Genomic DNA, 25,185 nt, shown 5'->3' on the forward strand with positions numbered 1-25,185 from the left:
CGCCTTTGTTTTTTCTCTCCATATTTATTTTCAGTGTTGGCCTTTTTTTCGCTTGATTGACCATTAACATCGTCTACTGCACATAAAGACTTCTATGTTTGCTGACGGTTGAAGGGACGGCGACATACTGTTATACATTTTCGTATAATAACTTCTGCTTTTATAATGTTATGATAAAATTATAAAAACAATCCATACTACGCACATTCTATTCTTCTGAGACCATTCACTTTATATTTTCATTTTTTCTTTTCAAAATGAAATTGCAAATTCATGGTAAAATTTTTTATCCAAAACGTCGCCGAACAAGACAAAAAATGAAAAGTTTCTTTAAAGTGTCTTTCATTTTTTCATTAGGACCATATCTTGCGAGCAATGACATGTATGCGAATTCATGGTTTCCGACTGATTTGTCTTCTAGATGAACTTATCATGTCCTCAAGAATTGAGTACACAACTCCCTCGTTTACGGACAATAGGGAGTGTATATCTTGCGCCAGCTTTACACAGATTTGTTCTCCTTTTCTAGTAAAACCCTCTATTTTAGTTCACAGTTTACATCAAATGAAAAATCGTCATTTCCTTTCACGGATAAAGACAAGAACCCTCTCATGTTCTCTAACCCTCTCATGTTTTCTAATGTTTGCATTATTTCAAATTCTGGTGATAAATGAACCATACGACAGATCTCTTAACAAACCAATCAGGCGGTTATACTCAGCTAAATCACTACAACTAGAGAAAATAAGAATCCCTAAAGAAAGCCCAGCAAGACAAAATTGAAAATGTTGCAGGCTCGGGTTTGATTGAGCCTGTTCATGGACTGCAGAAATTTTTTGATCTATTGGTTCTGTTTCATTGTTAATCGAAAATGGAATTTTTACATTAATTTTATCATTTCAAGTTCGAGCAGACATTGAGAAGTCTTTTTGAATAAATACGCTTGTGATCAATGTGTAAAATACGATGTATTTAAGATTAACTTTTGCCCTCGGTTTTAATCCGCACGTTTGTATAATGTAAGTGAAAAAAAAACATGGTAGAGGACGAATAGTTTATCTTAAAAGGTTTGTCGCTATCATCCTTCATGCAGATAAAATATATTTTATTGCCTATTTTTCAATTAGGTCGTGCATAAAACTTATTCTTTTATCTATCAAACTTTTCAATATCATACTAAGAAAGTATTCCGAGCAGGCTAAAACATTGAACTGAAAATTGAGCTGCGTCATGACAAAACCAACATAGTGGGTTTGCGACCAGCATGGATCCAAACCAGTCTGCGCGGACTGCGCGGATCCATGCTGTTCGCTATTAGTTTCTCTACTTGCTATATGGTTTGTAAGCGAACAGGATGGATCCTGAACAGACTGCGCGGATGCGCAGTCTGGTCTGGATCTATTCTGGTCGCAAACCCATTATGTTGGTTTTGTCATGACGCGGCTCAAATATCTTTTTGTTTACTATTTATGTTTCTAAACCTGGATTTAAATATATATAGAGGATATTGAATGAGTGTAAGTTTAATACTGAATTTATTGCACGACTTGTATAAAATTATATTATGCGAGCCTCTTCAACGAGTGCAATAAATCTAGTTTTAACTTACACGAATTTAATATTCTATTTATCACATAATAAAAATAAAGACTGTCTCAAGTAAAATCATTCGGAACTGCTTCGGCTATTATCTATAATCCTTATCCGAAGACTGACGGAAAGGGCCGAGTAGTTTGAAGTAAAATAAGAGTCATTTTTCATTGACGCGCCTATAGTTTAACGCTAACATTAAGCGCGTCTTTACAATATGTTTGTATAACGCTAATGACGTCACGTCAAAATATATGCACGGCCGTGCAATACCATATTTACGGAGTCGCAAAATCGGCACGGGTGTGTGATAAATACAAATATCTGATATTTTAAGATAAACTATTTCATAGCAATCAATACATTTTTGCAACGATTTACTTTATATTGCAATCTTGTCTAACACAGCAACCACTGACTTTTCATAGAAAACAATAAATTTCCAAAGCAACCAGTGACCTCTTTTGCAACAATGACTTTCCATAGCACCCATTGACTTCCATAGCAACCACTGACTTTCCATAGCAACCATAGATCAATTATAGTTAACAATATTACATGTTTATTGTAATTAAGATTATTTATATTCAGGCATGCGATATTAGGACTACCATGACCCACTTTATTTAACTTTTTCTTCGTATCATGACGAAATACATCCGAAAATGGTCGTCATAAGTTGGTATCCCGTACAAAGAATGTACTGATAATCAATAATGATTGGATAATACGTCACACCAACACAACAGCTAGTAGTCATACGGCGGCTTTCTGTCTTTACTTCAACTTCAACGGGGTTACTCTACAATATCCACGAGGTAGACATCGACGTCGAGGAGGTGAAGAGTGTACATCGGTGTAGAGTACTGGTGGGGAAAGACCTCAGGTGCCCCTCGGCCCCCGTGCATTATTTCAGGCATAAAGGGCATCTAAATTGGAACACCGACGTTCCGTTAGCTATGTGGATAGAACGTCGCTCGAATTCATTTGAAAAGGAAATTAAATATAACTGGTTAATTTACATAAATTGTATCATACGCCATTTGAATGTTTTATTGATATTGCATTGTGTGACGAATTCTGATTTGGCACATCTACTTTTTAGGACTATAGAGATTAACAGGATACAAATGTTTAGTTGGACTTAGAGGACTAGTTTAACATAGATAGGGAGTCTATTGAGCGCATCGACTGTGCAGCTCGCTCACCTGACTTAAATCCAATAGAATACATGTGGAATGAGCTCTAGGCTAGAATTTCATTTCGTCACGCTGCATGCATGTTTTGAGCGCTTCAAAGAGGGAGTCATCTTCTTCTTTAGCACAAAATCAGTGTAAAACTCATTTATAAAATTAAATTCGTCCTTCAGCTGAATAAATAAAACAGTAAATCAACATTTAAAACCTTTCGCACGGCGTTAATACAATTATCCTAAATTATCCTATTTTTTTTACATTCAAACATATGTGCTTAGCAACAGTTGAGTAGCACATAATAAAACCATTATTGGTTAAATAAATGATCTATTGAATATGATGTAATATTCACTGGCAAAATGTTATACTGACCTCGACTATTGCCTAAACATTTGCCGGTGAATATCACATCATATTCAATGGCTCACTAGTCAATAAGTGTATAATGTTTAATGATTTGTTTTACTCAACTCTGTCCGTACACTCAACTCAACATTATCCGTACACTCAACTCAAGTGTCCCCTAATGATCAACTGAACTCAATTCTTTCTGTATGCTCAACTCAACTCAACCCTCAACGTACACTCAACTCAACTCTACTCTCCCTGGACGCTGAACTGAAATTCAACTCTTCCTTAAGCTAAAATTGAGATAGGGGTCGAAATGTCTTACCCACTCGGGGTCGAAAAGACATGTAAAAAGGGGATTTAGGTGTCATGGGGTCTAGAAGTCATCTTAATATTGTAAGGGGTTGAGAAGCCAAGGAGTCTAAATGTCTTACGTGCTATGCATCAGACCAAAGAACAATTTAAATGTTTTCATGGTGTATATATCTTTTTTGTGGATATACTTGTACATGCTTTGTATCTTTTTGTTACAATGTCAATTTTGTAATGCTATTTTATTAATGTATGTTCATAGTAACACAAAGAAAGGTGGGGCAGTATTACCAATGGCATTGACACAACCAATGAGTGTTGTTATATGGTAGAGCGTGGTGAAGATACTGTCTGTAATTTGCAATCTGCAATCTCAAGATGATATGATGTTTGGTGGCCTATGTTCGTAGTCATTTCAACTTTGGGGACCAAAGTTTTAGGGGTCTAAGCAATTGTTATAATGAAATTTTTATAATGCAAAGTTTATTGATATGTGATTATGATGTCATAAACTTATGTACAACCCAGGTATGCCATTAGGTTTTCATATTTTATACTACATGTATTCATCTCTCTTGACAAGTCAGGTGTCTTCGGAAAGGTAATGTTTTTTAAAATTTTGTTTTGAGTTTATTTCCATGATAAATTTTAGTTAAAAAACTCATAAACTTTGAATGCATGTTTTACATTGTTTGTGAATATCTTGTTTGTGTTCACGTCATATTCAAAGTTTTGTAATGCAAGTCACTCATTGTTATGGAAATTTACTGGTTGCTATTAAGAAAGTCACTGGCTGCTTAGGAAATGGAAGTCACTGGTTACTAATCAGAGTAAACAGTGACCTATAGAAAGTTATTGGGAATCACTGATTACTATGGAAAGTCAATGGTTGCTACGGTAAGTCCATGGTTACTTAAGAAGTCGTTGGTTGTTATGGAAAATCCATGGTTGCCATTGAAGCCACAAAAATCAAACGTTGCTATGGAAAGTCCAAAGTTGATATGAAAGTAAATGGTTCCTATGTAAGTCAGTGGTTGTTATGGAAGTTATAGTTGTATCTACATAGAATGGAATTCTACAAACAAATTTGAAGTTTCATGCGAGGAACATTGCTGCTAACGTTTAACAATATTGGTCTGTTGGTAAATAAGGATATACTGTTATAGGACTAACAACGCACTGACACACGAAATACCAAGAGTAATAGCAACATCTCACATCTAAGCACTTTGTTAAAAATTTCATGGCCAATGATGGGCAACATTATAAGACACTTTACAAGCTCAAATTTCTTCTTCAAAAAAGAGGGTCGTGATGGCCCTAAAATATTGCTCAAGTGATTATCAAGGCGTAAGCAATGAATGAAAAGAAATAAAATGATACTATAAAGTTCAATTCTGAACCTGAAATAGTGTAAATGTAAACAAGGTTTTTACGATCAATGGGCTGTCAACTAGTTTTTGACCCCTGCTGACCCATGATTTAAACAACCTTGCTGAATCTTATCTGCAAGATAATTGGGCTGAAAATATTACATTGATAGTGTTTACAAGGGTTTTTCCATTTGGTCTGTGTGCCCATATTCAAACTTGATCTAGAAATCATCTAAATAATCTTTCTTACCAATTTCATGGATATTTGGATCAAATAAGTAGCCAAGGTTTTTCCATATTTTGGCTGTGTGACCTAGTTTTTCATCCGAAAAACTCGTCTGTACAATTTATAACTTACACAAATATCCTGAATAAGTTTGGTGGTAATAGAGGCAAAATGTCATCACTAGAGTGTTAACGAAAAAATGTGAACTAATGATGGACATTCAACGATCCTCAAAGCTCACCCTGAGCATGCTCAGGTGAGCTAAAGTCAAACTAATAACTGTTGGGTTCGTTTTGTTTTAGCAGTCTTTCCTGTAAGAAACTATAAAAAAAAACAAAAAAACAAGAAATATTATAAGGTAATTTTTATTTTTTATTCATATCATTTACATTTTTCATATCTCAAAACACAATGGTTACAATAACAATGAGCAGAACTTAAATATATTTTATACATAAACATTACCTTTTCATTTTTATTCATTAAAAATAAAATAACAATACAAAAATATGCATAGAGTTTTCATATAAAATAGCTGAAAACAACAAAGGAATTAAAATTAACATTTGACGAGGGAAATTATTAGACAAGACTATGTATTAATATAGCTTTTTGTTTATCAAACTGAGTTTTTAAATATTTGTTATGTATATTTTGATGGAAAACAACATCTTTAAAACAAGAAATTTCAATAAAATACTCAAAATTAAGTATCAAATTGTAAACAGTATGATGTGAATGCCTAGGCATTACACTATACTAGCAGCCAAGCCAAGTATTTATTGCCACAAGCAGTAAACTAACAAAAAACACTCTTAATCTAATCTGAATTGATTTAAATAACAAAAAACGATACATTGAGCTACCAATAGGACATAACCAGGCAAGCTGCTCAGATAAACAGAAAACAGTCTCTGGCCTGACTCTATACTGGTGGCCATGGTAAATTAAATTCTGTTACAACAGGTTAATGAACTACTGTAAAAACAAATTCATTATATAACAGTTAAAATGTCGAAAATCTAGGACGGTCTCATTTTCATCTTAAAATAGCAAACTTACTGACATTGTAAACTATTTCTGACACGATACTAGTAAACTTTCTTCAATCTAAAAATAAAACTATGTGAGTTCATAATAAACAGAACGTGGATAAATGTCAAGTAAATGTCAAATATTCAGAGCAGTGGCAATACTAATTTGTGATACTATCATTTAAACTTGTTGTACTAAATGACAAACCTATATCTGAATGCCAAGGTTGTTTAAAGTCGGTTATCTTACTTATTTCAAGTGTGCATAAATCTCGTTTATCTTGAAAAAAAAGGTTATGTCTCTTCAGTGTGACAAAAAGATAACTATATTGATACACTGAAAGTATTCAATTAAATATAATTATGTTTAATAATGTTACCATTTTTTTACCAAATTTTGCTAAAACTCAATGAAGATTTAACCATAAGAATTGGCATAACGACATTATTTTCCAGATTTCTTTAAAGGTTTTTGAAAACACTTTAATATAATTATGTTGTCAGTTATAAATTATAAAATTACACTGCATATAATTATTAAAATAATTAAAATCTGTACAAAGTAAAAAAAAATCTGAGTGTAAAAACAATATCTAGGTAACTGCTAAATGGAATTGCAAGTGGCTGGCTAACTATATACATCACTAGTGATTCAGGTATTACAAAATAACAAATCATTACTAAGTATCTTTCATAAAAATATATATGTATCTTCTATTGTTAAAAGAAATGCCATAAGAGAATCACTTAAAAATGTTAAATATAGGCTTTATTGAAACAAATATGAGCCGCGTCACGACAAAACCAACATAGTGGGTTTGCGACCAGCGTGGATCCAGACCAGCCTGGCATCCGCGCTGTCTGATCATGATCCATGTTGTTCGCTTATCAACTCTATTACAAGTGGAGAAACTGATAGCGAACAGGATGGATCCTGATTAGACTGCGCGAATGCACAGGCTGGTCTGGATCCATGCTGGTCTCAAACCAATTATGTTGGTTTTGTCGTGACGCGGCTCATATATATATATAAATTATGATCACTTGAATTTCTCAGTGTATGTTGAAATGTGCTTAAAATCAAAATACGTTTACTTTATAAAAGTAAAACTATTAATAACTTCTGTTTACTTCACTCCCCTGTTCATTGCTATATATTACATAATGAATTCTATATAAAAATTGAGCTACCAATCAGCATAGAGTCTACCTTAATGCCACCTGCACTTAACCTCTAAACTGCTGATTTGTGAAAAAGATTAAGGCTGTTTTAATATGGAACTGATAATTTGAAGTTTAGAGTATTTCAATATAAAATTACAAAAAATGAAGAGAGAGCCTTGTCTGACTAAACTGGTGGCAAAAGATCACCACTTTTGGTTCAAGCTTGTCTAGGGTAAAATGTCTTTAAAGAGTTAAATGTCCTAAATCTAGCAGTTCAAAGGTTAAAGATCAAAAACTAACAACAAATAACCTCTGTTGATAAATCTATAATCATTAAAATCAAAGTATTTTCATATAAACAAAACTGTGTATGTTTAAAGATAGCACATAAAGGCACTTGCATTGCATGTTACATAAATTCAATAATACATAATATATATAATGATTATAAACAATGAATAATGGAAGAATAAATAAGTGATTTATACAATCATGAAATGTGTACTTTTCCAAACATTAGAAATAGGACATTAACAACTTAATTCATACATCAAAATCCAAAAGAAAGCACTTGATATAATAATAACTGATCATTAATAAAACAGAACAAGATCGTATACAATTTGCCCTTTTTTTGCACTAAAAAACATTAACCAAAGACAATAACAAATAAAATGTAAAGCTCAAAACTTGCAACAAAATATAAGTGACAATTTGCTGAAAATGTTTTGGCTTCTTCTTTTTATAACACATTTCTAGCAAAACTTTACAAAAATTCTAAATCAGCAATTAGGTAATATGATGAATAAATAAATTGATCTGGAGTTTACAAAATAATTTTCTAATCTTATGTAACTATTTTTTTCTTTTCATGGTTCATTTACAAAACATGGTTTATTTACATAACATTCCTTAAATTGTATCCTTAAGAATTAATTTTTTCTCCAGATTTGCAAAAGGATAAGCTTCTTCAAGATTAACTTCTTAGTAACATTTTAGAAATTTCAATGAATCAAGTTGAAATACATAAATAAACAAAACAGAAACTTTCACTGTGCTATGAATCTTCCATATGGACATTCTCATTTACCAACACATCTGATCTTTGACCTACAAACTCTTCAAGATCTTCTTTCAAATGACAATTCTGTAGGGACAAGCTTCTAGCTTGACTCAGACTTCCTGAAGCACCTGCTGCACTTTCATCAATGTTACTGAGAAGACCTGAAATATCAATATCCCCTTCTCTAAATGCAAAAATTTCCTCAAACCTGTAACAGTCCTTGTTGTTTTCATCCTGGTAGTGATATGCCATTATGGACTCCATGTGATTTGTAACGTGTAAACACTGTTCAAACGTGTCATAAACTTCAGGGCCAATGCCTGGTTCAGTACGCTTTTTTGGTTTGTGTAAAGTGTGTGAATTAAGCCTCCCACTAGCACTATCACTGCGAGGTCTTTGTTCACATAGCAGCCTTACAGCATCTAGATGCTGATGACTAGCACTGAGGGCTCCGTTTAATGCCTGCCGTTGATTTCTAAGGTCATGTGACTGCCGTTGATTTCTGAGGTCACTGTCCAAATCCATAGCAAATTCAAAATTGAGATTTCTGAAGTTTGGAGGTACTGGATTGTGTATAACATTTGTATTCTGCTCCACTTGAGGGTAAATATCAGTGTCAATCTGACTGTAATTTACCTCTGTAATGGCTAACTGACACGTAAACCTGCAACAATAACCGTAAACAAATAAAATACGTACATGTATTTTCAATAACCCTGAACATGCTAAATCATTAAAATGCTGTATTGTTTCATTGATTTGCTCAGTTTTGAATTTGGAACAATCCATTCAAAGTTTCCGGGATTTCGATATCAATATACAACAAGAATTTTCAACAGAGTTACCAACGTCCCCCGCCCCGGGAGTTTTATATGAAGCATAAAATTGTGCTATTTCAAAAGATTGAGGTATGGATCTCAGGACATTCAGTCCAAAATTATGATCAATGCTAGATCTGCAAATGTAACAATAAATTTGTTAAAAAAATAAAATGAAACACGGAATTTAAAAATCTATCATGTTAAGCTTTGAACTCTAAGTGTGAACTTGACCTTGGAGGTAGGGGAGCAGGTGTTGTGCATGACATAACGTCTTATTATTGTGACTATTTGTGCTTAGTTATTTCAAAATCCCTTGAACTATGAAGAAGTTCTAGATTCAACACAAAATATACCCTATAACAGACTATGTTAATTTTTGACCTCTAAGTGTGACCTTGACCTTGGAGGTAGGGATGCAGGTGTTGCGCATGACACATCCTCTTATTATAGTGACTATTTGTGCGAAGTATTTTCACAATCCTTTGATCTATGAAAAAATTATAGACCTGACACAAAATATACCCTGTAACAGACTATGTAAGTATTTGACCTCCAAGTGTGACCTTGACCTTGGAGGTAGGTGACCGGTTTTTGCGCATGACACATCATCTGATTATTGTTAACAATTATGGCAAGTATTTACAAAAGTCCTTCATAGATAAGAAAGTTATGGACTGGACACGACATATACCCTTAAATAGACAATGTTAACTTTGAATGAACAAGTACGACCTTGACCCTGAAGGTACGGGTCTGGTTGTTGCGCATGACATATTGTCTTATTATAACAAACATTTGTGCCAAGTTATCTCAAATTCCTTTGAATAAATGACAAAGTTATGGACCGGACACGAAATATACCCTGTAACAGACTATGTTAATATTTGACCTCCAAGTGTGACCTTGACGTTGAAGGTAGGCAACTGGTTTTTGCGCATGACACATCGTCTGATTATTATGAACAATTATGGCAAGTATTTACAAAAAGCCTTCATAGATAAGAAAGTTATGGACCGGACACGAAATATACCCTGTAACAGACTATGGTAATATTTGACCTCCAAGTGTGACCTTGACCTTGAAGGTAGGTGACTGCTTTTTCCACATGACACATCGTCTGATAATTGTGAACAATTATGGCAAGTATTTACAAAATCCCTTCATAGATAAGAAAGTTATGGACCGGACACGAAATATACCCTGTAACAGACTATATTAATATTTGACCTCCAAGTGTGACCTTGACCTTGAAGGTAGGTGACTGGTTTTTGCGCATGACACATCGTCTGATTATTGTGAACAATTATGGCAAGTATTTACAAAATCCCTTCATAGATAAGAAAGTTATGGACCGGACACGACATATATCCTCAAATAGGCAATTTTGACCTTGAATGAGCAAGTGTGACCTTGACCCTGGAGGTAGGGGTCTGGTTGTTGCGCATGACACATCGTCTTATTATAATAAACATTTGTGCCAAGTTATTTCAAATTCCTTTCATAAATGACAAAGTTATGGACCGGACACGAAAGTGTGACGGACGGACAGACAGACGGACGGAGCCTATTTCTATATCCCCCTTTTTTCTTCCAAAAGGCGGGGGACAACAAGAGCTGTTGGTAGGACAGCATGCTCGACTATTCTAAGTGCTTGATAGTAAAAGAGCCTTGATAATGTTAAATTTTTTAAGATCACAAAAGGTCTAATTTTTTTTTGATAAATTAATGTTATAGGCCTTAGAGAGACTCTAATTATACAGTATTGGCTTGACTATTTGGAAGGTAATGTCACAAGGTTGTTTTATTGAGTATAATAATACTAATTACCTATGAATACATAAATTTGACAGAAAAAGGTACAAAGGCTTCTAATTAAGATGTTTTATCAAGTAAATCACTGCTTTATTATTATGAATGCATAAAATTGTCCCAAAAAAAGGCACAAACCCTTCAGTAGTAATTGAGATAACAGCTAACAAGCAAAACTTTACCATGAATTTCTAAGTTGAAAAAGGGGAGAAAAATCAGCCTAAATGCAAGATAGCATTATGGATCTTTGTCAGTGACCTACAATTATGACCCTAAATGCATATGTGAAGTTTTAAATAAATATCTTTAATAGTTATTGAGATATGTAAAACTTGCATGTAAACATTAACCAAGAGACTAAGTAGAAAAGGGGATATGAATCAGCCTTAATGCAAGATAGAGTTATGGAACTTGGTCAGTGACATACAATTATGACCCTCCAATTATGACCCTAAGTGCATGTGTAAAGTTTCAAGTAAATATCTTTGAAGACCTTTAACCTTTAACCAAAATTTCTAAGTTTCAAAGGGGCAAATAATTCTTCAAATTTTGCAGGCAGAGTTATGCAATTTTGCAAACTGATGTACATTGTTACTATAAAAAAGTATTTTAAATTTCAATTGAATATCTCAAGCAATAATTGAGATATTTGACTTTACAAAAAAACTTTAACCAAAATTTCTAAGTTAAAAAGGGGCATAATTCTGTCAATATTGTAGGCAGAGTTATCCAACTTGTCAATCTGATGTACCTTGTTACTATAAATAAGTATTGTAAGTTTCAATTGAATATCTCAAGTAATGATTGAGATATTTGACTTTACAAAAAACTTTAACCAAAATTTCTAAGTTAAAAAGGGGCATAATTCTGTCAATATTGTAGGCAGAGTTATCCAACTTGTCAATCTGATGTACCTTGTTACTATAAATAAGTATTGTAAGTTTCAATTGAATATCTCAAGTAATGATTGAGATATTTGACTTTACAAAAAACTTTAACCAAAATTTCTAAGTTAAAAAGGGGCATAATTCTGTCAATATTGTAGGCAGAGTTATCCAACTTGTCAATCTGATGTACCTTGTTACTATAAATAAGTATTGTAAGTTTCAATTGAATATCTCAAGTAATGATTGAGATATTTGACTTTACAAAAAACTTTAACCAACGCAGACGCCGACGCCGGGGCGACTACAATAGCTCTCATATTCTTCGAATAGTCGAGCTAAAAATTGAGCTTATATTAGTAAAGAGTCTGGTCAGATTGTACAAAAATTTCTCTACATGAGTTATTATTCATCAGCAGGGTATTTGTTCATTTACCCTTTAAGTTTATTAGTTTAATACTTGCTGTAATCGGCCACTGGGGCTTACATATCTTTATAAATATTACATGTAAATTTCATCTATAATAAAGACAGAGAGGTAACTTGCTATATTATTTACTCAACTTTGTATTGTTTAATTATTTCACTGAATATGTAAACAAATCAAATATGTAACTCTGATTACATCAAACAATGTAATTTATTTCTCTACTTGTAAACAATTTTAACTATAAAGCACATGATCAACATATGACCGTTGTGTTTATAAAAATATTCAAAGAATTCTAATTTGATAATGATATCAATATTGAAACAATAGCAAGTAATCTTTGTAAAAGTCAGTTTATGGACACTCACCGAGCAGTGTATCTACGTCGTTGGTGACGTATATTGGTGAGCAGATATCGTAGAAGATCAGCAGTCTCTCGGTACATGACCTGGACATCTGATGGCAGGTGAGGTAAATATTCAAGAAACCTGTAACATATAATATATGGTTATATAATACATAAATGTAAGGTTATATGATACATATTATAAGTTATCTACAAAATAAGAGGCCATTGTTAATGATACTGGCAACAAAAAATCACGAAATCCTTTGCTGATCTACTATTGAATTAACTACTGGAAAACTGGAATAATTTTTTTTTTTTAAAAGCTCTGGACAGAGTTAACTACAATGTAATTTAAATTTTTTTGAAGATTAAAAAAAACAACATTAAGATTCTAGCAAAAGCCTTCAGCCTTTTTAGAAATGCTAAGACCAAGAATTATTTCAATTTAGACAAGGTATTCCTGCATTATGCAGCGGCATTACAATAGAGCCTCCTACTGTATTTTACACAGTATCATTATTTGTTGAATAAGTTATATTGCCCACATACTATAATATTTTGTAGAAGCAGGTATTAAACTTGACCAATGTTCAAATATTTTATCAGCAGATTATTCTGTTCTCCTCTAATCATTGCCAACTTCTTCACATGCACCATTTCAGGATAACAATTATACAACATGTATTTTGCTTTAAACCAATATTCCTTGCGCAAAATTAACTTATTCATCCTTGAACAATGGTTAAATTGGTCATCTTGGTTAACATGTACATGCACTATACTTAAACTATGACCTTGTGAATCCTGTATTTACGCAGGTATGTGGGTAGAAAACAAATATTGGTTATTTGACCTTTTTTACATTCACTGACCAATACCAATAGCCTCTAATAACCTCTAATGACCTGTCCATTTATCATATCAAATCATATGATAACAATATGATACTTACCTCATTGCATAGGTATAGCTGATATCTACAGGTAAAAACCAGGGTGTTGCCAAGAAGGACAGTAGTCGCAGTGACCTGTGACGGTAGATGTAACCTTTAAACCCTTTGTTCATATCATCTATAGCGTCTTGCAATGCTGAAATAGAAATATGAAACAATCAATTATTACTATTAATTTTACATAAATTTCAACCCTGCGTTAAACAAGAGGGCCATGATGGCCCTGAGGTCGCTCACCTGTATATACCCCCCCCCCCGGCCAATTTTTACCCAAGGGCTTTCATTTGTTTATTTGAACAGACTTGGTAGACACCCATTAGAAGATGTTTCATGCTAAACATCTAAGTTCTAGCTCATTGGGTTTTTTAAAAGAAGATTTTTAAAGTTTTTACTATACACATATAGTTAAAAACAATGACACCCCTGGGGCAGGGCCAGTTTTGACCCCCGGGCTTTTATTTGAACAAACTTTGTAGATATTTACTTAAAGATGTTTCATGCTTAATATCTAAACTCTAGCTATTTGGGTTTTTTCAAAGAAGATTTTTAAGTTTTTGCTATACACATATAAAGAAAATCAATGACCCCCCCGGGCGGGGCCAGTTTTGACCCCAGGGCTTTTATTTGAACATACTTGGTAGACACCCATTAGAACATGTTTCATGCTAAATATCTTAGCTCTAGCTCTTTGAGTTCTTTAAAAGAAGATTTTTTTAAGTTTTTACTATATGCATATAGGGAAAATCAATGACCCCCTGGGGCGGGGCCAATTTTGACCCCAGGGCTTTTATTTGGAACAAACTTGGTAGACACTCATTAGAAGATGTTTCATGTTAAATATCTTAGCTCTAGCTCTTTGGGTTCTTTAAAAGAAGATTTTTTAAGTTTTTACTATATGCATATATAGGGAAAATCTTTGACCCCCTGAGGCGGGGTCAAAATAAACTTTGACCCCTGGGCTTTTATTTGAACAAACTTGGTAGACATTCACTAGAAGACGTTTCATGCCAAATATCTAAGCTCTAGCTCTTTGGGTTCTTTAAAAGAAGATTTTTTAAGTTTTTACTATATGCATATAGGGAAAATCAATGACCCCCTGGGGCGGGGCCAATTTTGACCCCATGGCATTTATTTGAACAAACTTGGTAGACACTCACTAGAAGATGTTTCATGCCAAATATCTAAGATCTAGCTCTTAGGGTTGTTTAAAAGAAGATATTTAAAGATTTTTCTTTCGGTTGCCATGGCAACCAGAGTTCTGCATGGAATTAAATTCTTTGAACAATTTTTAAAGGTGACCACCAAAGGAACATTCCTGTGAAGTTTGGATGAAATTGGCTCAGTGGTTTATGAGGAGATGTCATTTAAAGCAAAAGTTTACGGACGGACGATGGACGGACGGACGCCGGACGAAAAGCGATCACAAAAGCTCACCCTGTCACTTTGTGACAGGTGAGCTAAAAATCACCTACAAATACAGATAACCCTGTAAATAACGGCCAATCTTTGATAACCATTCATTGATTATAAAAAACAAAGTAACCTCTCAATAAAGATCACTTGTCTATAAAAGACATGTTTGGTTTCTTCCTTAAGTGGGCTTTGTTCACTGCTTTGACAGTATTACGGTATATAAAAAAGCCCACTTGACTTTATAAATAACAAATTGTCATATGAAGGGCTATAAAATTATGCTTTTGAATTACACTCAATAACTTTTATACTTGATAACTTTTATATTTTAATCCCATATTTTAAGACATTAGACCTTGTTCTCAGTCTAAAACTTTGTACTATAGTCTTATTGTGCAAAATTTCACATGTATGCATGTTGTTTTCAAGTTTCAGAGATGATGGACCCTGGCAGATTCTGTTTTGTTGGGAAAACCATATCATAGTTTGGCAAATAATTAATAGATTGGAGGAAACTGGAAAAGGGGTGAGAAAAACTGCAATATTTTTTCATATAATAAACCCTGAAAATAACCTATTATTAAAGAAAGAAAAACTAAGTTGACAAGTATACTACATGTACATCTAATGTAATAATATCATAACCATTTAGTTAGCTTCACAATTCTTTTAACAGTTTACAAAGTAATGCACTTTCATCTTTCAACAATGACACTTCAACAATACAGGATATAACATTTTATCATTTCACATGTATAATGTTTAATGTAGATCTATTTATCTTTATTGATTATTATTTAAGTCAAGTATCAGTACAGTATTTTGACAAAAATTTATGAATACATTTGTAATTCATTTGGGTTCAAATTACAAATACTGAATTATTAATTATAAAATTACTTGACAATTAATACTTAAATCAGTGAATGCAGTAGCAAAATAGAGGAAAATAGCAATTTCATGGGGGGGGGGGGGGGAACCCATTGAAAGAATGAATAAGAAACACTTTTATGCTATTGACATTTCACACTTAATTAATACGGTTGAACTGAAAGTGATAATTTTTGCCCTCAGTGTAAAGCTTGGCCCATCTGTATGGACCCAACTCCATACTGGCGTTGTCTCAATTTTTGTATTTTTATCTTGAAATCCCTTAAAACTTTGAATGAACTGTTCCAAATTAAAATCAGGGATATCCCATTACACAACTTCAGCAGGTTTAGGGTTTTAATGTTGTAATGTTAAGCGCATTGCTAAAATGTATCATACATTAACATTCATACAGACATTATTACATATCAGTACATTTAGCTAAAAAATTACACCACCTAGACACAGTCAACATTAAAAAAGAAAAATTAAGCAGACACACAACTAATGATGTTTGATCAGAGATTACTGAGAAATATCTGTCATGTTTTTTTCACCAACTTGTACATAATCAATCTGACATGGCAAATTTTAAACCTTCAAGTTTAATGCATATCAACATTCTCTATACATAAGCTTTAAATATCTTAAGTTTGTTTTTTTCCTTTTAAGAACAAAATACACCCATAAACGTGATTATGCTGAGACGTTAGCCAAACTACAGAGAAATCTTGAACAAGAAAATGAGTCACATGCTTCAATTATTCATTTGCAAATTCTTTGACATTCACTGTACAATATGCACTAAGCATTTGATATAACATTACAATATATCTTAAGTATTATATCTAAAACAAGCCAACCAATGTTAAACTTTTAACATAAATACACTTTATGAAGACCAGACCCCCCCCCCCCCTACACACACACAATGGAATGCATAATTAAAAACAAATTCTAGCATTACTAGTAGAAGATCAAAGATACTCCTCAGTAGTTCATGTAAATATGAGACAAGTGTTCACATGTCCATACAAAAATTTTGGAAGAAATAATTAGATAATGAAATCATATGGGCAATTTTTCTGCTCATTTTGACTTATTATTGATGAAACCTGACAGTGGATAGTAATTTTAAACAAGAAGTGCATAACAATAGGTCTAACCATCTTACCACATAATTTATACACTTAAAAATAACCTTTTTTTTCACAAATCAAATCAAATATTCAAAAAAATCCAGCATTCTGCATTTACCAAAGATAAAACCTAGTATTAAATCCTTACCTGAACCTACTTTCTGAGGTAGTTTATCAAGGAGTGCAATTTGGCGCTTTTTCTTGCAGTCATAACAGTCATGTTCCTCACATACCCCCTCCAACTTCTCCTCCTTGTGCTCCTCCTTAATGACTGGTGCCTCTGTTTCCATGGTGATAGCAACCGGAGTGATCACACTACGAATACTAAGGTGCCGAACACAAGACAATAATTCTGAAATGCATTCAGTATGTTTACTTGTTTTAGTTAAAAATGTTTGTATAAAAAGTATAGATCAATATGTCAAGAGACAAAAATCATCTCTGGTGTAAAAAACCTAAAAAGAATATCAAAACTTTGTTTAATACTATTGTAGTAAAATGAGATATGGAAAATATTTGGCAAATGTCAACACATTAATGTCATATTAAAGCAAAACCCATGTCTTAAGAGGCATAAAAAAACCCACAAAATATGTTAATCTATAATTATTAATTTTATCTTTCAACACTTACTGTTATTTTGTAAGTATTTTAAGGTATCATCAAACCCCTGTTGGCACATATCACTGAGTATCTCAGGGTGTGGCGGGAACAATGCACGGGACATTCTGTACACGTTCTCCATCGAACATTGCATACTCGTGTTAGCAAGGTAAACATGTAGAGGATTTGCTGTGCTGTCAGTCGGACATATGTCACTCTCTCCAGCAAATGGAGATATAGAGACTGTCTCATCATTCATTGCTGGTATGTTATCACTCAAACCTCCATCAACATATCTCTGCAATATACAAAATAATTATCATATCCCAATTATCATTTACTTAAAATTCAAAACAAAGATTTCTGATAAGAAACAATTTCAGCTTTCAATCTTTTCCATAATAACAACCAGAGCTATGTTAATTGAATACATTTTTTTGTAAATAAACGAGTCAAAATAACATATTTTTTTATATTTTAATAAAATAAATGATTCAAAGAACATGTTTCAAATTTGAAAAAAAAAATGTTCAGCCTCCTTCAAGCTTCATTAAAGGGACTCCACTGAGGTTTTTTGACATGCAGGACTGGAAATAATTTTTTGAGATTATTACTCCATTTGATGTAGATCTATACTAATAACTTATGTGCAAAATATCAGATTATTAGCCTGCTCCGTTTTTCCAGAATAATTATTTTATATTAGTGAAAAATGACCCAAAATTGAAAAGCGTTTAAACGCTTTTCACTCAAATCGGACTGCGCATAGCACAAACATATGATTTTCAATGTATGTCTTGTATTTTTCTTGGTTATATTTTATTTGTATTTCTGTTTGAAGTGCTAAATTTTATCTATGTGAAAAAATAAAATTTTATGTTTTTACGCTTATTAACCTCAGTGGAGTTCCTTTAAAATGGTTCAATTAACAGCAACAAATACTATTGAAGTATTACAAAGACTATAGTAACCTGCTATCTAAAATGAAGTGCAAACAGTGTTTAGCAGCTTAATGTTTTATGTATTATCAAATTTACCCCCAGAATAATTGTTATAGATCATTTTTAGATACCATATTAACCACAATAATGTATAATCAATAAAGAACTTACAACACCACGGAATGTTGGGGGAACCAGCCCTGAGTACAGAGGAACATGAGCACTACACATCAATGCCTGAAACATTAAATGTTTTTTCAAAAATCAGATAATTTACAGCTTTAGTCAAATAGTGGCAAGTAAGTATAACTTGCAATATGCCATGTTAACATATGAATAAAACCATGCATATGTAAAAACTGAGTCTTTAAGACCTTTATAAGATTTCTAAGTCAAACTACATATACCGGTAACTAATTATTCTTTTGTTAAGGTCACAATTTTAGTTTTATGTTTTGCTAGGGAAGTCTTGCCATAGTTACTTATTTCAACAAATTGTTCTTATACTTTGCTCTGTAATTCATTCTAATCAATTTCAATGATTCAATTTTTCAGCTGCATAGTCTCAAATTGGTTTTGAATGTTACCTGTATAAGTTCCTCTTTAGATTTGTAATCGGACACAACAACATTTTTCCTGTCACTAACTCTTGTTAGTGAAATAAACAGCTTTCCCGTGGCAATCTCATGAGCATTGTCTGGCAGAACTTCTCGCAAGGCATCTCTAAGAATCTTTACAATCTTAAAGCTTGGATGTAATGGTCCAAGAGAGAAAGACCTGGCTTTTGTTGCTAGTCGTAATGTGAATGTTGTACAGTCACCTGAAATGAAATACAAATAACTGAGAGGAAACTGAATGTATTTATTTTTGAGCTTTTTACACTTCTTGTTTAAATATGTACAGGAATTTCGTATTTCAGTCATAAGTTTCATATTTTATGTTCATTTCTACAAGTAACTATTATTTCCTGGAAAGATTTAAAGCCTTTTCAGTCAGTTACTAAGCAGTGATTTTTTTCCAATTTTCAAAACAACCTGTGGCTTTCTGAAGGGGAAAATATAGCGCGATAAATCAGAAAAGGGGGAAACCTAAAATCAAATTCCAACAACTGAAAATGGAGAATTACCCACACATTTTATGATAAAAAAATTAATTTCAATTCAATTTAACATGCATGGCACATAGCAGAGGCTATCTATAGGGACAGATTTTTGTCTTCTAGATGCTGTTCAGTCATGGTTCTGGTAAGGAAGAGCACAAGGCATTTTAGGGGAAAATTTTATAATTTTTAGGGGAAATATACCTTTTTTGGGCTAGGGGAAACAGCCTTTATTCGACTGTAAAATACAGTGAAAAAAATCACTGCTAGGAAATAATAGGTACGGTAATAAAATATTTCGAGTGTTCCAAATTATAGGAATATGTTAAGATTAAGGCAATGAAATAACTCTTTTACAAAAACAATTGTACATTTATTTTTGTAGCAAATGTACATTTTGAACTTGTACATAATCATAAACTTAAATTATTTACAATGATAACTTTGGAGGTTCTTATTAAAACCACAGGGGTAATTTCAATTTTAATGAACATGAAAATATCGCTCATATATTTAGTTAAGACCAAACTACTCTTCAAATACACTAACAGGATCATTAATCAGATCTATAATCATTAAGCTTGTTGACTAAACAAGTTGCCATTTGGTTTGTACCAATTATACACATGTACGTTATTCAATATATTTACTTTTCACAAAATCTCTGTTCATTTTTGTCAAGATTGATTTTCTTGAAATAGTTTGGCATTGGCTTATCTTGAGGTATGCAACTTTAAAACCTGGGCTTTTTGTATTCATTCTGTTGAGATGGATGATCTACTCATCTTTAATATATGATTTAGACTAGTCTATCTTCAATTTTGTAAATCATATTTCAAATTTTCTTTGAAGTTTTGCCTTAAAAGGAACGGATAGATCTATATATTGCAGACATAAGTTTCCATAAATCATTCAAACAACTGAATAGGATATTGTAAATATTTGTATACAGAATTTTATAAGTGTTTACATTGATAACACATTTTAAGATTTAGTCACTTTCTCTATAGGGACTCCTAAACCTACATAAGAATTCAGAACTGACATGCAACTGTGATAAACCAATAGATAATTAGCTATTAACTTCCTGAATATGTGAAACCACCTTTACCTGTATTGAATTTTGAATAGTTTCTTTAAACTTAAAGGGTTCAAAATGCAAAGTTCAATGTAAGTGATAATCTACTCAGGTGCCAGCTCACGCAGAAATTACCCACAGAGGGGCACCTGAGGTCTTCATCAACAAGATACATACCAAACGTTTTTTTGTAAAAAGGGAAACTGTTTTATATTATATTATTACACACAAAATGTAAAAATATCGGCTGTTTCTTAAATTCACAGATTATCACTGCAAATATAATAAATTAAAAGCCTTAAAAACGATCATACAGTAAATCAATAAAATTTAGAATAAAATCAATACACAACTTTGAAAATAATCTTGAAATGGTACATGTATACTAAATTCTGAACCATTCATAACTTTAATTATTTATCAATACAATAAAAGCATTAGCAGTTGTTAAGGAGTATAAAATATTATAGTTACTTTATTACCAACGTCATTCACATGCTATGCAATGTGATTAAACATGTACATAGGTTTCACAGCGTTTTGACAACTTGACCACGATACACTATGACAATCTCTCGACCTATACTTGACCCAGAATCAGATTAACTATTAAATCTTATTATACACAACTCTATTAAAGTCACCAAACTGACACATACGCGTGCAGCCAAAAGATCAATTGCAGTGTGACACAGATTTAAGACAAACTGTGCAACAACATTGAAGAATTATAATTAAATCTGGGGTTTTGACCTGAAAATTGAAATGTTTATATATAATATATGTTTTAATATCATACTCCTTCAATGAATAATTAAAATCTTTTGCCTGTTCATTTCATCTTTCTTGTGCAGCCCTTATAATCACAGAGAATAATATTATGCACTGAAAAATTTAATTACAATGCAAGAACACATCTGTATAATTATGTGCAATGCCAAAAGTAAATGAGACAGACTTTGATTCCATTTTTATAATTTTTTTTGCTTACCAACAACATTTTGTTTTGTAGCAGTGATTTTTGTGAGAATGACTACTAAGTTAGCAGGAAGGTAAACTAACATAAAGGCCCAGCAGGTGTTATGATACTGAATCAAATACCAGCTGTCATCAGGCCTGTCATTTATCTTAGTTACACACATACAGGTAATAAGTTATGCAATACTATACCATTTTAATGGGAGTGAGAGTGCAGGACAAAAGCCCCCCCCCCCCCTCCCCCCACTTAAAAATGATGAGGTGAACAAAGTCCCCACCCCCCCATGAAATTTACACATAGGACAAAAGCCCCGTATCAAAAATACAGATAGGACAAAAGCCCAACCCTCAGTCAATCAAACAAACCCCCCCCCCCCTCCCTAAGGTTTATAGACCAGACTAATCCCCCCTAAGGTTTATAGACCAAATTATCTTTTTCACACACAGTGTTTAAAAACTTGGGTTATACTTCAAATAAATTTTAAATGAGTATCATTATGCACCTTTAACTTTTATTTGGCTTTTGTCCACCTTGTCATTTTTAGATGGGGGGAGGGGGCTTTTGTCTGTATCCCTTAGAATGGTATTCATTATTCAACACATACAATATTATACTTAGTTGTATAACAGACCTCATCACTGATTTTTATTTACAGTATCTGTATAGTACTATACAGTATACCACTGATTTGAAACCTAGAAGTACTAAGCTTTTCAATGTATTAGTGCGACTCCCAGTCTTTTCACTATCTTATCTAAAAATTGACTTTATTGTTACTAATTAAAATTGTTGCTAATTAACAATTTAACCATGGCTAGAATACTTTTTGCAGACTCCGATATAAGTTTCCTGACATGCTTATAGTTTCTGGACTTACTATCGCTTAACTTTTTACTAACAATCCATGCAGCATGGGGTTGGCAATTACATTCAGAGATACATTGTAGATTGATAGACTTTTAAACTATTGTTACCTGTTAATGTTTTTTTTCACCTGCAGAAATAATATGTTTATATTTGTAAAAACAAGAAATAAAATAGACTAAAGCTTTGTTAAACATGTAAGTATAATTGACTAAACTGAAATTAAATAACTGAAATTAAATAAATATTTAAGATTTAATCTGAAGGTTTTAAATAAGTCTCCTTGCGGCCACTGACTTAATATACCTTTGCAATCGGTAAAGATGACTTAGTTTCATTAAGTAAATTACAACAAATATGGAACAAGCATACTATATAATTATATACCAAGAGCTTCACTCCATGCATAAATGAATTAAATTAACTAAGTTTATTTCACCACTCTTCATTGTCAATGGAATCAGATACGATGCTTCAAGCAAAACAAATTACCAATTATTTGTTCCACCTGCTGCGTCAGTCTGACACATACTGTTACAACATATTAATATAGACTTTATCACCTGCCCCCTATTGTACTGAACTCTTTGTCCATTTCATAGTTCAATTTAGATGGATTTTTTTGTTTTCAATTAACAACTGAGTATACAATAATAATCATAACACTGTCTATAAAAATTTATTGAAAATTTGTTAATTTACTATTAAATTAAATAAGCAAAGCACCTGTCAAATTTGATCAATACGCAAAAAGCCGAATATCATACATACCAAGGCAACAGTCAGAAATGAGACAACAAGCAACAATGGCACCTGCTGATGCTCCAGCAAACTTGCAGTTGTCTATAAGATGAGGTGCATGTTGTCTTAAACAGCTAGCAACTCCAACGTGATAAATTCCAAGAAATCCACATCCAGCGAACGAAAAATTCATCCTTTATTCAGAAAACTTATTTGTCTTCTAACCCTCAGAGGGTTTTAATCAGTACTTAAACTTCTTGATCATACACTTTTTTGTTGGTACATAAACATATAATCAAGAAAAATACAGAAAGTTTGCGATGAACTTGAATTGTTGACAGTCTGTTTTGATTTTATCCACACGTCTGACAAGTTAGTATGACGTTGCGGTCGCGCCCCCACAATACGCTTTTCTGATTGGTCGAAAGTATCACACGACCCAGAAACCGAATTTTACGCAAGTCTGTGTATGTCAATAAGTGGGTCAAATATTGCTGTTTCGTAACGCGTCGTGAACAGCAACCGGAGTTGTCTCCCTTGGCCGATATTAGTCTAATAAAAGCCCTTAGGACTTATTTAAAACAAAAAAACTAAACTTGCTTGAGTACAGTAACTTTTTAAATAGTTACCATATATTTCCTTTTGTTTTACTGGCGTCGAACGCAAAATTGATTTAATCACGGATTTATATTACAATAATAAATAATTATAAATACATCCCTTATGCTAGCTCAGTAGCTGGGACATACGTTATCGTATATCCCAGATGCTAGCAATTGATAATAAAATACATTAACTGTTTTTGTTCCATTTATTATCTACTAGATCTATATTGTATATTTTAGTGCTGTTGAAAGAAAATAAAAGTTTTTTTTTGTGAGTGATTCAATATTTGTATATACAATAATGTATGTTCTGTAGTCTTGATTTTCATACCCACCTAATGCAATTACCTCCACTTTGAAGAGTACTCAAATAGGCTAGAACTACTGTCAACTGCATTGAAACTGATAATGAAAATACCATGTTATTGTCTTATTCAGTTTATTTGTTTACAGTTCTATAAAGTTCTCTCCTCTCCTACACACAGTTGTTTTCATCAGTGCCATTTATCAAATGCTTTCTTTAGGTATACCCTGTAACTCTTAACCAAACATTCTAGAAACATGACCATCACATGCCCTGGTGAATAATTTCATGGTTTGGTGATTTGATCATTTTTGACAGGATTAATTATGGCCTTTTTTTAACTTAGAAAATTCTTCATTATTCAGGCTCTTGTTTCACTATCAAATACTTAGAACAGCTGTTTTCAGAAATTATGGCGGTCCTTTGGTATTTTATCAGTATAAGTAAAAGTGATGATGTTCTGTGAACAAGACCTCTTAACATTTCTGAAGGGAATTTTCAACCTTATTATTTATTCTTGAAAACTGGTTTGTAACTGCTCCTGCTTTTTGTTTTAATTAGAATTTTTGTTAATTCATAAAAAAAAAACAAAAAAAAACAAACAAACCAAAAACAAGAGCATTTCAGCACACCTATGAAGAAAGAATGATTTGTAATTATATGTGAAAAGTAAATTACCTAAGGTTGCTTAATATCACATTTTGTGAAAAGTAAAAAATTACTGGTGGATGAATGTCATCATGGCTAACTAAACATATATATGCATGTACAACTTATGTTTGTATGTTCGAAATAAATAAATTTATTGGCGATTTTTTTGTTCTGACTGACTTTGAAATGAATAAAAATTAAATAAAAAATACTTTTGTATGATTAAGCTTTTATACTAGCTATTGTTATAAATAGCCAACAAGTTGCGGGAGAATATAGCCTGGGTGAGATAAATATGACACGAGGAGCTATCATTGCTATGTAACTTTTGAAGTAAAGAAATATGT

At 32.6% G+C, this 25,185-nt stretch overlaps 1 protein-coding gene across 1 annotated transcript; it reads right to left on the bottom strand.

Moving 5' to 3' along the window:
* Positions 1 to 5,396: 5,396 nt before the first annotated feature.
* Positions 5,397 to 23,668, bottom strand: LOC132726545 (patatin-like phospholipase domain-containing protein 2). Its single transcript, XM_060711881.1, has 8 exons — positions 23,309 to 23,668; positions 19,105 to 19,337; positions 18,689 to 18,754; positions 17,607 to 17,874; positions 17,122 to 17,325; positions 13,552 to 13,687; positions 12,619 to 12,738; positions 5,397 to 8,970 (listed from the first exon to the last, which is right to left on the bottom strand). The coding sequence occupies exons 1-8, from the start codon at positions 23,469 to 23,471 to the stop codon at positions 8,301 to 8,303; spliced, it is 1,860 nt and encodes a 619-aa protein (XP_060567864.1). The 5' UTR covers positions 23,472 to 23,668; the 3' UTR covers positions 5,397 to 8,300.
* Positions 23,669 to 25,185: the final 1,517 nt, after the last annotated feature.

Source organism: Ruditapes philippinarum, unplaced genomic scaffold (assembly GCF_026571515.1).
Source record: "Ruditapes philippinarum isolate M1 unplaced genomic scaffold, ASM2657151v2 ctg4508_1_1_1_1, whole genome shotgun sequence".
Classification (NCBI taxonomy): Eukaryota; Metazoa; Mollusca; class Bivalvia; order Venerida; family Veneridae; genus Ruditapes; species Ruditapes philippinarum.

Excerpts from the sequence above, each read along its gene's own strand:
- LOC132726545 (XM_060711881.1), bottom strand. The coding sequence starts at position 23,471 with ATGAATTTTTCGTTCGCTGGATGTGGATTTCTTGGAATTTATCACGTT. Across the intron at positions 19,338-23,308 it reads CATTTCTGACTGTTGCCTTG|GTGACTGTACAACATTCACA; the intron begins GTATGTATGATA and ends ATTTCATTTCAG. Across the intron at positions 17,875-18,688 it reads CCCCAACATTCCGTGGTGTT|AGATATGTTGATGGAGGTTT; the intron begins GTAAGTTCTTTA and ends TGTATATTGCAG.